Here is a 17,014-nt window from a genome sequence, read left to right as displayed (position 1 = left end):
TGAGAGTTCCTCCGCTGGAATCAGATTGCACTGAAGGGACCTTTGATTTAACTCGGGTTGTAAATGCAGTCCCACTGCTCCGGCTTGGTCTGGCCATTGATTGTATGTGTTCATTCGCCGGGTGAGCTAAGCTCGGCGCAATCAGAAAGAACAGCACGAGCCTCCCCCCCCCCCGACCTGAAGAGGACCGAATATCGAACTGCTTTCTCGTTCAATCTTCACTCATCATTGTTCTGTCAATTACTCCGGCCCCTAACGACTCTCCGGCATGGAGTTGTAGAAACACATTCACTAACTCAAACAATGTACATCTGCATGGAGTTCACGGGGTGTAGTCAAATGTCAGCACTGAATGAACAAACCATTCTTTATTCAAATCAGCCCTCGTACGTGCCTAAACTGTAGCTCTGCAGGCTAATTTTACATATCCTCACATTACACGCACAGCTAACGTATATGGAATATAATCACCATATCCAATGTAGGATGACACTATTGCTCATAATAAAAAATGCATACGTGAGTGACACATTTCTACTATTTTCTAATGGCAGGGTTTCCGTAAGAGAAGCCACATATTAACTGTCTTGCATTTCATATGAGAAAAGTGAGGGGGACCTGTCATTGAGATGGGGCGAGGAAGTGATGAGAGCTGGAGAAGATTGCACCCCATACAAGCCCTGGGGCTATTATTACCATATCATGAGAACAATCAATCAAATTGGGTTAAAGTGTACATGCTGTTTCAGGGCCGCTTAGATATGCATAATGGGATTGTGAATACGCCACGGCTTCCATATGTGGCACAAAGTGGGCTGCTCACACTCCTGGGGCCCCAGGTAACCTATGTGTACAGTAATTGAACACAGCGTGTAATACAGGGGCCAACACCCCTCCATGTATATGTGTCGATCCATGTTCATGTTCTGGTTGGTTGCAAACCAATATGGTTTAATGAAAAGATGATTTTCTTTTACTGTTTCACTTCTAACTGCATGGGCAATACGGTCGAACATGCTGCTGATGTTTAGCAGGCAGTGTTCATTGTGTTCGCCATGTTAGTTTAGCATGTTAGTATGCTGACATTTGCTCATCATCACTAAACACAAAGTACAACAAAGGCTGATGGTAATGTGAATAGTATTGCGGGTATTGCATGACCAAAAGTCTGGTACTTAACAGTTCTCAAGATATAACGCTTGAAACCAAATTTGTCAAACTACAGTATTCGTGAATCTATAGCGGAAAAGTCAGGGGATCACGTCCCGTGTGAAACCAGTCAAAGTCCAAGTGAAAGTTGATTTGTTTGTCACGTAAATTACATACTTAAGTTACGCCACTTCCGGAGCTATTTTAAGCCAAACCATGGTATTTTCCTAAGCCAAACCAAGTAGTTTTATAGCCTAATCCTAACCAAGTCAACATTTTCCGAAGCCTAACTAAGTCGTTTTTATTGCCTGAACCTAACTAAGCAGTTTTGTTGCCTAATCCTAACCAAGTCAATCTTTTCCTAAACACAATTAAGTTGTTTTATTGCCTAATCCTAACCAAGTCAATCTTTTCCCAAACCCAATTAAGTTGTTTTATTGCCTAATCCTAACCAAATCGATCTTTTCCTGAACCCAACTAAGTACCTTTCTTGCCTAAACCTAAGGAAGTTGTTTTCTGTGAACATTGGAAGTTATTTGGAAGGTGAAAGTCTGTATAAATTCATAACCGATCATGTTGAGTCATTGCCCCATTAAAGAGCACAACTATCTATACATCTTGGCAGTTAATCTCCCATAAAAATAAAAAAAGGATGCAGGTGTTACTGGAAGGAAATCTTGCAAGGAGGCATGACAATGCTCAGCGCAGACAATCTTATCTAACGAGAATCTATATGGACTATTTATACGGGAATTGTGGCTTTCTTCTTTCCCTGCCACAGTCTAGAGTATATGCTAATCACTTCAGTCTAAAACAAGCTCGGGGTTCCCATTCACCCCTCATTGATGCTTGCTTCCTCTGTTTCCCAGAAAGACCCTCAGAGGCTCATGTCACCTCCCTCAGCAGATGGCTGGGGCAAACGCGGAATGACAAGCCTCGATGTCACTGATGCTTAAAACATGATTTCACCAACTGTTGGAGAACAATTTGAATCTTTAACCTATTTTCACACTGGGGATTGCACGCTGAGCAGACGCTCCTCATCAAAGACTCAGCACAACTCTTAGACTATTCATGCAACTTCCGTGCAAGATTTGTTTTTGTTTTTTTTAAATCCCAACCTATAAGACATGTCATTACAGCTGCTATGAGAGGAAACATGACGAAACACACGCTGTAAAGCACACACTGTCGGCTCAAATATAATTCCATTCATCCCAGCGTTGTCACTCAGACGTAAGACTGTGGTGTTGTTTATAGATAGCGGCCCTAAGAACTTTGGTTTACAGGCTTGCATCATTGTAGGTGTTGTAAGGCTGTCTCGTCAGTCTTTTAGAGTAAGCCTCACTCCCACTCGCTCACAGCGGGAGTCCTCTCTGGCAACAGCAGACAAATTGAATGCGGTGGCATGTTTCATGATCCCGTCGACTTTGAGGGTGAAAAGACGCTGGAGGGTTTTACTTGTTCACTTTGTTTGTTTGTTTGTTTATGTGCGTGTCAGACAGTACGTGTGTACGCACGCAGACAGACCCTTGAGTTAATATTTACAGTAAGAAAAACACATTTGAGTATTAGATTCTTCACAGTATATGGCCTGCTTCAGACAATGCCCTTGATTATATACATGTGCTGGCAATTTTACATGTCAGTCAAGTCTTAATAAGCACCTGAGTCACCTTTTCTGTAAGCATTTTCATTTACACTTGCAACACAGTACAAGTCTGAGTTGAGTGCCTTCTCTTTAGCGGAAAAGCTACAGTAGCACAAGGAGCAATGCATTCTCATACTGTACAACGGTTTGTATGTTATCTGAAGAAAAAGTTGTTCCTCTTTTTTCGTTCGTTTTTCCTACAAATGCCCAGCAACACGTGTCAATTTCTTCTCGTTATATGCATACAGTCTTTTCAAAATAAACTTCCGTCTTCACAGAAAACAACTTCCTTATGTTTAGGCAAGAAAGGTGCTTAGTTGGGCTTAGGAAAAGATTGACTTGGTTAGGATTAGGCAATAAAACAACTTAATTCGGTTTGGGAAAAGATTGACTTGGTTAGGATTAGGCAACAAAACTGCTTAGTTAGGTTTATGCAAGAAAACTACTTAGTTCAGTTTAGGCAACAAAACGACTTAGTTAGGCTTAGGAAAAAATCGACTTGGTTAGGATTGGGCTACAAAACTACTTGGTTTGGCTTAGGAAAATATCATGGTTTGGCTTAAAATAACTCCGGAAGTGGCGTAACTTAAGTACGTAACTTACGTGACAAACAAATCGACTTTGACTTGTGGTTTCACATGGGGACACGAACAATGGTCTCCTGGGCGTAAGTCCAGTATTTTTTGACCCAGCCACACTCCCTATGTGGTGTTTGCCTCTATTTGTATTTCCTAGGTCATGTTTACGTTAATTACACACAAATTTATTTCGTGGGATAAACACAAATTACATTGCATTACTTTTTTGTAGGTATAGCTACAAACGGTGTATGAGATCGGCCCGCAAGGACACAAAGAGATTTGCTAAATGTGTCTTCTTCGGCCTTCACAAGAGCGCTGCAATACATTTGTCACTTAAAGAAAATTTTAATAAACCATGATCTGCTGCGAGTGACCACATTGAAGGTGCTGAGGAACTTTGTCTTGTGTCAGATCAGTCAATAAAATTGTGTTTTCATTGATTTTCTATTCTGCTTTATTGTCAGACCATCAGTTTCTCTCGCTCAATTTTTATCTTTCATCAATGCCAACTGCTTACCGATAATTATCCAGCAGATTCAGCATGCGAGCAATGAGGGAATGAATGTTAGTCATAATCTAACATCTAATGTCATTTCTTACAATGCTTTCATAATATAGAATATACAATTTTCCGCCTATCTAATAAAAGATTAGATTGATTAGAAAAGTATGGAATTCACTAGGGAGAAGCACGGGTGAGTGTCCCTTGCCCTCGCAAAGGTCATTGAATGAAGTCGTCATATTAGAGCTGAAAAGTTTAGTCAGTTAATCGATGCTTGACAGAAAATTAATCAGTTGCAATTTTGATAATTGATCTGTCGCGTCAGCCTTTTTTTCCCTCCAGCAAATATGCTAAACATGCCAGACTTTGAGCTTCTCAAATATGAGCATTTGCTGCTTGTCATATATAATGGTAAGCTGAATGCCTTAGAGTATTATACTGATTTTTGACAAGTTATAGACGTAATTGCGTAAATGATTAATTGAGAAAATAATCAGCAGCTTAATCAGGTCTGAAAATAAAAAATACTTCATATACAAAATAAGTTTTAAAACCCGTCACTGATGCAACCTGTGAGAGAACGGAGAACACTTCTTTATAACATTATTTTTCTACTCATCGCTGTTCTTCAGCGGTGCCGCTGCACTCTTTTGTGTGCTAGATGCCAAATATTGCGCGAGCATTGCAGCTCTATCCATAATGCTCCTGTCATGTTTAAACGGAGCCAAAGCCCAAAAGATTTTAGCTTCCGTGTCTGAAAAAGGGCTTATGTTTGTCAAACCCTTTGCTGCTCTTGAAGTCGACACGTCTCTCTCTGTGCATGTGTTCATTTGAGGCAGTGGGCAGATTGAGAAATGTCGGCCATTAGATTTGGTTTATGTTGATCAGTTGTTAGATGCCACGCCTCACCTCCTGCAATTACAAATTGAACTCCCATTGCAGCGTGGACACACTACTGATTGACATGCTGATTATTGGGCCACAGAACTGCTACTGCATTAACGAAACCTTCATTTGTTTCCTTTTCTCAACGTTTCCCCCTCAATCAAACCGGGACTCCAAATTGTGTTAGCTTTCATTAAAAAGAAATAAAGGAGCCAGAGGCTGTGTGCGTACCTGACAAGCATGGCTGATGACTCTCTTTTTGATTTTGCAATGCGATAGGGCGGTAACAGTTTTATGTAGGTTGTGTCTAGAAAGTAACCTGCAAATTGTGAGAACTTGCAAAAACTCTTGCAAGACTCGCTGCCCAGCGACCTATCCTATAACCTTAACCATTCAAGGTAAAAACCTTAATCATCTGTCAAGAGTTCGGTCATTTGTGGGTTACCTTCTAGACACGACCATTCAAGTATCCGTACCATACTGTCACGGACTGGGGGTTGCAGTCCAGTACACGCAGCTGCACGCAGAATACATGGTATGCAGATTGATGCACGTAATGTGGAATCAAAGTTCACAAGCGCAAGTTCTGCCTGTACACTTTTAGCTGTTGGCAACATATGCTGAGGTTAGCACAACAAGCAGATTGGCGTGCGAGTCAGTCACACCTATGGCGAGTACAAATGAAACGTTGGAGCTGGAAGACCCGCCGCGGGTTCCCGGTCAACTAGAACAGCAACATGGAGAGTTGTGTATAAGGGTTAGGGTTACATGGAAACTGTGACTTTTGTGTACTGTTACACCCCTACAATGTGACTACCCTATGGGAACATCACCGTCAACCCCATTTACAAGGAGGATCCACCCACTACACTCACATCAACGTGTGCAGACACAAAGGTAATGTGTACACGATTCCCGAGTGTGTGTGCCATTCCCACGCTTAATTATCCCAACAGCTGATGGGGACTTTGTTCAATAGTACTTAGAATATGAATTAGCTTGACATTAGGGAGAAGCTGTCTCATTCCATGGTAACAACGACACAGAGCAGAGGACTGGCTGGTGAAGGACAACCCGTAGCATTTGAGTGTCCTAATACGTCTTCATAACGGGGCGGGCAGTATTGTCTGGTGACCATTGGGCCACTTTGATCTTGCATCAGTCAGCTTTATTACAGCCCGCGGTCATGTAGCCTATTTGTGGCTAAATCTGCTCTGCTTGTGTTAAGAGGGGGCACATAAACTAGATTGGGGTCTCGCGTTCGGTTTATTGTTCACAAGAGATGACATATCTTGAGAGGAGCTGTGACGAGTCATGACAGCTTAGTGCACAAAACATGCTGCCATAATTTGCTTAACCTTAATTTGGATACGCTTGAGTCATGTTGTATATGTGTTTTTTTTTTTTAAAAGTGTATTCTCAATAATGCACAGTCTCTCCCCTACCATCAATTATTCAGATCATGCCTATTAACCTTTGTGAATATGGAGAAGTTTTGAATTTCCTAGCAAAAGTTATAAGGTGGGGGATACACATTCTATCACAAAACATATCCCATCTCTATAATGCACATGTCTCTGCCCTAGCATCACCTTTTTTTATATTGTATACAGGAAAAAAATGTGTAACTGTGTTGGCAACTGTGTTGATGAGACATTGCAGTTATAGGATCAGGTCCGGCTCACTGTAGGATTTCCTTATCTCCTACACTACCCACTCTGCAAGCCTTGCTGTCTGCATACAGATGCCCTCAAAATACAAAACGCTGACCACAGCGGGCTGTGACACGGATCAGCATTTGAAAACCTAAAACTGCAGGATTGGTTTCTAAAGTGCTTCTTGTGGCAAACTGAAGCTAATAATGAAATCCCAAACATTGACATGCTGTTTTTGTTTTTATTTTTATGTAGACAAGCAATTTACAGCATGATATTGAAAACCAAACAGCTAACAGTGTAATCCATCCAGAGCTGCGGAGAGAGAAAATGGTTCCTCACAATGAACATCCGCAATAATACGCAATAATTACGCATTAACGCAAATTTGTTTTAACGCCACCAATTTCTTTAACGCATTAATGCAACTTGCGATTTTTAGGTTGTAGCGGGCTCAGTTTTAAAGCTAGATAAGATACTGCCATCATATTAAACTAGAAAACCTAAACATACCCCTGCATTGGTACCAACCATGTCAAACTATCTTGTCGCGAAGGGGGCTAAATAACACAAGCTACATTTTGGTGATTTAAGAACTGGCATGGTCATTTTTTAAAGGGATCCCTTGACCTCTGACCTCACGAATGTGAATGGAAATGGGTTCTATGGGTACCCACGAGTCTCCCCTTTACAGACATGCCAACTTTATGATAATCACATGCAGTTTTGGGCAAGTCATAGTCAAGTCAGCACACTGACACACTGACAGCTGTTGTTGCCTGTTGGGCTGCAGTTTGCCATGTTATGATTTAAACATATTTTTTTATGCTAAATGCAGTACCTGTGAGGGTTTCTGGACAATATTTGTCATTGTTTTGTGCCGTTAATTGATTTCCAATAATAAATATATACATACTTTTGCAAAAAACAAGCGTATGTGTCCACTCCCATTTTGATAAGATTATTAAATACTTGACAAATCTCGCTTTATTAAGGTACATTTTGAAACAGATAAAAAAATGTGCAATTAATTTGCAATTAATCACAATGAACTATGGCCAATCATGTGATTAATCCCGATTAAATATTTGAATCGATTGACAGCCCTAATTGAAACCCAAAGGATGTAATCCATCCATGCAGGCTTCCATACATACTGCAACTAAATCAATTTGTCAAACATTGAGTGTGGTTTGCATAAAGAGCTGCAAGGAGAGAAAATGGTTCACACAATGAACATACACATGCATGAACACAAACATATATTTTGTCTGTTTTTTTTTATGTTGTTTATAGTATTCTATTCAAGGCATTCAGAGACTGTAGTTACATCAAAACAGCAATCTGCCGGTCTGTCTGCTGCAGTTTCTATGTTATTTTCTTCTTTGAATGCACTTGTTATAGCTTTTATTTGTTGCTCACTGTAAGGTAGAAATGCACTTTGTTATCACTTCACATGCATCGTGACCCCATAGACTTGGTTTCACCTCATTTCCTGCTAACACTCCTGTCATTTATTTCTCTTTTCACACCTCAACTCAATCTCACTCGCTGCCTCTGCAGAGCACAGAAGATCAGTACAGTGAACACATGGCTGTTAAAGTAGCCTCACTGGACTGTGGTTCTGAAGCATCGTGCACACCTCTGGGATCTACCTCCCCGAAGTGGTCATTACGTTACATCATTACACTGAGATACAGCAGTCTCTCTTAAGTCCACAGTCGATTCTCGCCTCTCCTGTTTGGCTGCTGGGTGTTTAGTCACTAAGCCTGTTGGAGTCTGTCATGTGGCGGTCACACTCTTGCCCGTAATGTCGCACTTTCCACCACAAGCCACGGGAGACGTGTGCAGCTCCCGGTGTTTATCTTTCAGATTCTGGCAGTGATGCCGTTTTAATGATCGGCAAAGTGAGCTTCAATTGACATCAGGAGAAATTTAATGTTTCAGGGCACTTGTCTTTTTAAACTCCTTGGCTTCCATCTCCACACATTTTCCATTAGCCCCCATTCATATTCTGGCTAATGAAGATCTTTTTGCACTTAACCTGACTGATGGGATATCTCCTACCCACAGGACAGCAGTGGAATAAAATGAACCTATTACTGGTGAGTAGGAGGAAAGGAAATCCTTACAGATTCCAGGGAGCCAAAAGATTAAATTAATTTAGGAAATTACATTCAAGGCTTTTGGACTTAATTCAACAAATCTCGCTCCGTTGTAGCCTCCAAGCCAACTTAAATCTCACAAGATGTATTTCTTTGTCTATTGTAGTCTGGGAAATATCGACAGAGCCCTCCAGGTGAAAGCTTGACCAATCAGAGAGCTATAATAGATGATTTGACTGGGCACCTTTATTCTTAAACCTTGTTTTTTGGCTCATGAATGAAGCAGAATTCTGCGACTGCAAGGCTCAATTTCTTTCCTGAAAGTACTTCAAAAAAACGATTTCAGCGGACAAGAGTCCAGACAGTTCATTTTGTTCCAGTTTGGAATTCAAAAGCAAAGACCAATAAAAGCCAGTCAAATGGTGTATTTGTCTAGTCCAGTGTATGGAGAGTGCAAAAAGCAAAGAATAATGTTTGAGCTGGCTTCTGGTCAGGAGAAACTTTCCACTGCCAAGGGAGGACTTTCATTGTTTCACCCATGTGAGAATGTTTTTAATATTTCAGTAAAGTAGAAACGGTCGTGACATCCTCTGTAACCGTTTGACCTCATCAAAGAGATTTTCTAAATTGAAGTTCAGTGTTTTGATAATCTTCACAGTTTGCAGAGACTACGAGCGATGCTTTTTATTCACTGATATGCTTCAGTCATTCCATTTGATGTAAGCTAAAGAAACCGGAAAAACAGGGTCGCGGCAGGTGTTGCATTATCATTTCAATACTTCAAGGTAGTCTTTTGTCGAGCACAGGATTTCGGGACATAATACCGGCTTGAAGATGTATGACCTTGATTTGAGCAGTCCTGTATAATTCAATGTCTCTGCTCCTCAGCGGGGACTGTGGAAGAGACGCATGTAAATGATAGATGACTCGTCATTCATCACTGTCGTCACCTTGGCACCAGGGAGGAAATAACAGCCCGGCCAGGGTGTGTCACTTCCTGTGTGCAGCTATTTTGTCTTTGCTTAAAACCGTTTAGCTGTCGAGTTGAATGTCAAATATACTGTACAATGACACACACACACAGACACATTATTATTATTCATTCACGGAAACAAAGTGATGTAAAGCAGCAATGACCCTTTTGTCATGATTAGAAAGTTGCAGATGTTTTCTTGTGCTCTGCAACGTTGGACTTTTTAAATTTATGTTATCGCCTAGCATCGCCAAAGCTGGAAATTGTCACATAACGGTATGTTCAGTGAGTTTCTCAAACTTGTAAAACATTCTGATAAACACTAGAACGATACTTAAAGGATTGCAGAAGTGATTTGGTATATTTCAGCTCATAAAATAGACTTTATACCTCACATTACTACCAGACATTTTCAAAGCACAGTTATTAGATGAAACATTTTCCTTTCAAGCTGACTTTTTCTTTTTATTCAATTTAATTTCTGTGAAAATCTATTTCTTTGAGATATTTAAACCTTCATAATTGTTGATGTCAAAGCTGCATAATGGAGTTAAGAGTAAGCTATTGAACACACTCTAAGAAAAAAATCTGTAGAAAAACAGATAACGTCCTGGCAGAAAATTACCAGTACATTTTCTGTTAAGTTTATGGACATTTCCTTCAACACTAAAAAGGAAAATTTCTGTTAATCCTAAAACGGAAAAGAGCAGCCTCTTAAATTGTTCTAATTTTTGTCTTTTGGGTTTGATTTTTGACAACATAGCTCATTAATGTTACAACTTTGAGTACTTAGATGTTGGAACATCTTTGATGAATATTGAAAACTCTGACAAACCTCCAGGATATATAGCCTACTGTGATGGATTGCCCATCTCAAAGCCAGTGCTTGTGTCTCTGCTGCTGTTTGATTTTCAAAGTGCACTGAAATGGTCCAGCAGAAGGTGGAAAGTCAGTTTTAAAAGATATATAACTTGTAGTTAAAGGGACTGTGTGTAACTTCTTAAATCACCGAAGTCACGAATCACTGAAGAACTCTAATTAGTTCATTCTAATAAAGGGTAATTTAATATTATTAGTTATTGGGAAATGATTACTGTTGGGAAAGGTCACTTGGATTCCTGCTTATTCCACATTAAAGGAGACATCTATAAACCTACAATATTTTTGGCCACTTGGGGGCAGCGGAAATAACATTGACATATCACCTTTAAAGTTGATTAAAACGTGTTAGCAATAGGATTATAACTGTATACCATGGTATTAAAATGTTACTTTTAAGGGCAGTAACAGACAGTGACAGTGGACATCTGCTTATACGGTACTGGAAAGTTAAATTAGAGAGTTAAATGTACAGACAGCAGCTGCCTGGCTCCTCTGTCACACACCAACAGTATATGTTAATTTGTAGTAATCATAGGAAATTATTTTAAAAGCACACAGCTGATGTTATTTTTCATTTAGTTAATGTAACATGGTATTGCTGCTAGCATGTAAACTAACATGCTTCAGTTATATAAAATGTTCTGTTCTCAATCCTTTAAAGATCTTTGTAACTGTTAATATTTTATTCATAATAATAATAGTTTAATACCGTGAAACTGTGACATTTTATTAGATGGTTATCGTACCGTTGAAATCTTGTACCTTTACAACCAAACAGTTGCTTATTTATTTTATGCATCCAGCAGTTTCAGAGCAACATTATAAGGTAAGTAAGTAAGTCTAATTTTCAATCTCTTTAAGCTCTGTTTTTGGCCTCCAACTTCGGAGAAGATGATCCGCCTCCTTAGTTGCTAAATGCTCCACTATGTTCACCAGCTAGTGTCTAACTGCGTCTGTGTGCAGCTTGGTGTTGAGCAGGTATAAGGTACAGTGGGTTTTTAGAGCTTTTTCCCTCAAAATAACTGCCTGCTGAGGCCCGAAGACGACACTATGGGGGGCGTTGAGAGTGAACCAAATCAGTGAAGTTACGAGCCGGACAGAAACTCACAATAAAGCTGCCTAAAGCCGAGGAGAGCTGCAGATTCGGGTGATAATTCTCTGTAGGTTCTTCATTATGAGAGCCCCCTTTCACATTGTCACGTTGTTTTCATATTGTCATTTGATAAAAACCTTGATTATAACTGCTTTCTGCTAATTTGGATTAAATTGGGGACTATTTTCAGACAACACAATAAACTCAAACAGTGCCCTTCTTCATTATAATGAAGGAACATGTCCCCCAGTGACCTGGTGTGACTCAATCATGTGTTTTTTAATTGTCTTTGGAAAACAATGGCAGTCTTGGGCATACAGGAAAAAGCTATCCATTGTTGTTTTTTTGTCTTTTTTTATGGGATTTGTTGACAATAAAATATAGAATATGTCCAGGCTTATCCTTTAAGTGCAAGCAAGGGGCAACACTATGTGTTCCTCGAACAATACTTTTTATTGACTACACTTGGGAGTGGCTGAGGACCTGTGTGCATGGCATGCAGTGCCAAGGAATGAATGCTTTCAGATGCTGAGTCAAGCCCTCTTTCATCCTCACCCTTTGCAATCACTCTCTACTGACACCTGTCCCAGAAATGAACAAGTGCGCTGCTGCTTTCTGGTTGTTCAGCAGGGTGTTTACTTCATATTTCATTCACGCGTTGATTAATTCTGTATAAAAGGGAGGGAGTCGGACGTACCTTTGACTGAAACCGTTCTCCTTCCTCCGACAGTGGAGGGTGACGACCCTGTGACCTTCACTTCTGACGTCCTGACTCACCGTCCACACTACAGGGTTACTGGCTCTGGCTCCCAGGAACGCCACGCCGTCCTTCAGCTTGACCCTGAAACACACAGACGTGCACAGGTTAAAAGAAAAAAACATTAAATTAGATGATACTGGAACTGTCATCGAAACCGCTCACAAATTAGATTTCAGAGCTTCAGAAACACACCTGGTCTCTTTTATTCTCTTTCTCTCTCTCTCTCTGATACAAAAAACATGTCGAAAGACAGAAAAGAAAATGAGGCGGGCTTTTATTGTCTCAAGGTCACAACAAAAACTTCAAACGCTCATGGTCTCTCTCACACACACACACAAGAAGGACATTGATAAATAAAGATAATATTAGACGATAGTAACAGAATGATGAAATACCTGCTTTACTACATAATACAAAATCACTAAACTGGAACTACAAAAGATGAAAAAACACATTTTGAAAAGGATTTTGGTCGTTGCTAGATGATGAGAAAACAATAACTACACTTTTCTCACAAAATCGTATTGACAAAGGAACTTTTTCAGCTTGCTTTAGGGTAATGACTCTGGCAGGTAGAAGTCAAATTATTTAATTAGCAGTAATGAAACCTGAAAGAATCATGACTCAGGACTGGGGTAGCAATCTAAATTAACCCCTGTGAAAGTGTGTTTAACCACCATGAGAGTAAATATTGAATTGAATTGAATGAGTTGTTTTATATGATATGTCTAGATTACAGCTTGTAACATCCCAACATCAGGACTTGCTAGAGCGATAAATAGTAGGGCTGGGATGATAAACGTATCTCCCGATTCAATACTGCCGCGATTCTTGGGTGCCGATTCGATATGTATTGCAATTTCTAAGTATCGCGATTTTATATTACGATTTATTGCGAATTTTATAAACTTTTTTTAACACTATAGAACATAGGAAAAAGTTAAATCATACACTTCTAATGACTTTAAATTGGAAAATATCTAAATTAATACATTAAAAATGTTTGATTTTGCTGATTTTCCTGATGTCAAATATAACAGTCATTGTCAGGAATTATTTATTAATTTTTTTTCCAGCAACCCAAAAATCAAAGAATAGAGACATTTCCCTCACATATTAGTGGTATTTTCTTTTAAATTTATAAGGGACGTGTAATGTTTAATACTTCTGGTGAATATAATCCATCAATCTTATTTCCATAAATGTATTTTGTATACACAGTTCCCTTTGTTAACTCCTTATTTTGAAAACTGGATGTAGTCACACGTATTTACTTCCGCTAACCTCGCCAAATCCGATGCTCTCCCGTCAGCTCCGTTCTCTTTATACATCCATGGTCAGCTCCATCGGGGCCCTTTGAATGCATTTAACATAAATGTCAGTATATGGGTGCTCTACAGTTGTAGCGTTGGCTGATTTGACCACGTATATATGCAAGAGTTAGCATGCAACTTTAGCCATCATGTCCAGCTCTGCTTTTCCTGGCAATGTGTGAAACCCAAAGTGTTTCCATTCTTTACTGTATGTGTAGTGTTTACCACTTTGGATTTAAAATGTGAGGGTGCACGTATCCACATGGGCCCTGCGCCGTTTTCTGGCGTTACGGCTCATTGCGGTTTGTTTTAGTTGACGGATACGGAGCGGATATGACGTCACATTACTCAGACTACAACAATAAAAGCGCTAAATCCCTTCTACCACCGTATGGACTCAAATGAAGCAAATATATTGATTCTGGCATTAAGAAATCAGTTTCAGAATCGTTAAAAAAAAAAATTGCGATATATAGGTGAATCAATTTTTTCCCCACCCCTAATAAATAGGCAGCAAGCTCCACTTCAGACACTTTTGGTCATTCCCCCCTCCACACCTGGGGCTTTACCAGGACTCCAATCTTTGCAGCCTCCGTGCCACCTCTGCCCCACCCTTCTGTCCCTCCATCACTTCCATTACTCCTGGTCACAGTCTGTGGGAGGACACAGGTGCCGAAGAACCATGACCTCCTCCTCTTCCAGCAAAACTGACACGCTGTTGCTCTCCTCCTCCTCCTCCTCCTACTCTGTCACATGCAATTACCATGAAGTAGCGTCGCTTTCAGTGCTTCCTTTTCCAACGTGACAAATTGCTCTTGTTCGAAAAACTGTCTCGAACGCGGCAGAATATTTTATGCAGGAAAAAATGAAGGAAGAGATGACAAGAAAAAGCCAAACCTGAAGTTAAATAACCAACAGCACAAAGAAAGGTGAGGAGGAAGAGCATTTCTATTCAGTGGAACATGAACGCAGGGTAATTTGTCCCCGCATCAAAATAATTGGAGACTGTCCTCATTCTGGAACTGCGAAAGACTGAAAGAAGATGAAGAAAAAAAAAAAAAAGTGAGCGTTAACGGGGGGATAATGACATGACAAACCATGCAGCAGTCCTTAGAAGAGCACAGTCATTACATCTTCAGTGTTCCACCGGTCTTCTTTGATCTTATCCAGTCCGCTGAGGCGGTGATAACTGGCCTTGTGTTGGTCGCTGCTCCTGACGAGCAAAGATAAAGGCCGCCTGTGTGGACGACACAGACAATAACTAGGAGGAGACGACTGATTGCCGTCTGCCCTCCTGTTTCCCGGTCGTCACCTCAGTAATTACTACAAACTCATGAGAAGATTCAGCGCTGACAATAGACTTGCAGATGGGAATGACATTCAGCTACGTGTGAGATGGATTTAAAGGGAACGTATCATGAAAAATGAATTTTTTCAGTGCTTAATCAAGGTATTCTCAGTTCGTAGGTATATCTAACGAAAAAGTTATTCCTCCTTTTTTCGTTCATTTTCCTACGAATGTCCAGCAACACGTGTCAATTTACGCTCTTTACATGCATGCAGTCTTTTCAAAATAAACTTCTCTCTTCACAGGAAACAACTTTCTTAGGGTTTAGGCAACAAAACAACTTAGTTAGGCTTAGGAAAAGATCGTGGTTTGGCTTAAAATATCTCCGGAAGTGGCGTTACTTATGTACGTCAGTTACGTGACAAATAAATCAATGTTGACTTCTGGTTTCACACGGGAAACGAACGCCGGTCTCCCGGGCGAAAGTCCTGTGTTTTTTGACCCACCCATCCACCCTGACCTCGTCCCTATGCGCTGTTCGCCACTATTTATATTTCCTGGCTTAGGATTATGTGAGTTACACACAAATTGATACCATGGCATATTAATTTGAATTATAGTGCATTACTTTTTGTGGAGTGGTTAGTGCTTTCGCCTCACAGCAAGGAGGTCCTGGGTTTGATCCCTATGTCTAAGGCCTTTTTGTGTGAAGTTTGCATTTTCTCCCCGTGTCCGGGCTCTCCAGTTTCCTCCCACCACCAAAACATGTAACTCCCCAGGGGGGTTGTGTCAGGTAGGGTATCTGGCATAAAACCTATGCCAAATCAATGTGCGTATCGATGATCCCTAACGGGAGCAGCCGAACAACAACAACAGTGCATTACGTTTTTGTAGGTATAGCTATGGACAGTGTATTAGGCCTGGCTTAGTTGTGCAAATACATTTGGGTATCTGGAGTGCCTACCAATCCACAAACTGTGAAATAAGACAATCCAGTCTGTTTTTTGTGGGCTGCCTTGATCAGAAAACGTGTGATTCAACATTTAGCCATTCAGATTTGGCTCCCTTTCCTATGTCACACCGCCTACAGCTTGATCACTTACATACATATTGTGCAAAGGAGCACCATATCTTTCTCACAAGCCAATCAGAACAGACTGGGCTTTTTTTTCCGGGAGGTGGTCTTAAAGAGACAGGCGCTAAAATAGAGCAGTTTTAGACAGAGGGTGAATACAGGTGTTTTTAACATTAAAGCATGTAGACGCGTTCTAGGAGAAACCCAAAATAGTATGAATTTGAAAATGAGCATGATATATCGACCTTCTTCCTCTACCTGGCTTCTATGGTGTTTTATCATTGTATTTCGCGTTTAATAGAGTAGATGTCTAATCCATTAATCGATCAATGAACTGGTTGGTTGATGGGTTGATCAATACTGATGTAGAATGAAGAACTCCTGAGCTGTCCATGGTGCTGAAACTCTGTAGTCTTAATGACTAACCTTTCTTTCTTTCTTTCTCTATTTATCTCACACTCATGACAGACAAGCCCAAGCATGTACTATAACCAACAAGCAAGGGGGCTAAATTAACAAATGGCATGTTGTAAATGAGATTGGTTTGGCTAATATGATTTCTGGTGAGGGCAGAGGAGAGGGGGAGGCAATAAAGGAAAGCAATTTGAAGGAAGCCCCCCTTTCGCATGCATCAGCACATGAAGCTGCCTCATTAATTCCATGAAAACCTGCATCAGTGGGATGAGTATTTACAGATGAGATGAGGTTGTCAGAAGAGACACTTTTTAGCTCTCCCCTGATTGATGCTCAGAAATGACACCCGAGGATGGCCACTGCCCAAATAACATGTCAACACACCTTGCACTCTGGCATGCCTCTCGTGTGCTGCATGAAATACCAATGTGCAATAATAATGAACGCACTTCACACGGCAGGGAATTAAATGGAATACAATCATGTTGTATATATGTTAAGCTACCAATGTATCAAGATAACAATAATAAAGAATCGGTACTGAAACACAAAATCAAAGTCAAGGCTCTCTTGAAAAGACATTTGAAATGTTACATGTAGACGACTGCAGATGAGTAATGACCTAAGTAGTGGCTGAAAAAAATGTTTTGATTCTGCCATCTGACTGTCGATATAGTCCTTAATGTGT

At 40.3% G+C, this 17,014-nt stretch overlaps 1 protein-coding gene across 1 annotated transcript in view; it reads right to left on the bottom strand.

The window, feature by feature from the left end:
* The window catches only part of si:dkey-112m2.1 (transmembrane protein 132C), a 179,929-nt gene that overhangs the window by 69,425 nt on the left and 93,490 nt on the right, over positions 1 to 17,014 (bottom strand). The window contains exon 4 of the mRNA XM_037753121.1: positions 12,174 to 12,317. Within this exon, the coding sequence (XP_037609049.1) occupies positions 12,174 to 12,317 (144 nt within the window). The remainder of the gene's footprint in view (positions 1 to 12,173; positions 12,318 to 17,014) is intronic.

The sequence above is a fragment of the Sebastes umbrosus genome, chromosome 19 (genome assembly GCF_015220745.1).
Source record: "Sebastes umbrosus isolate fSebUmb1 chromosome 19, fSebUmb1.pri, whole genome shotgun sequence".
Taxonomy (NCBI): domain Eukaryota; kingdom Metazoa; phylum Chordata; class Actinopteri; order Perciformes; family Sebastidae; genus Sebastes; species Sebastes umbrosus.
Note: the sequence above shows the minus strand (reverse complement) of the source record. Positions and strands in the feature narration are given on the sequence as shown.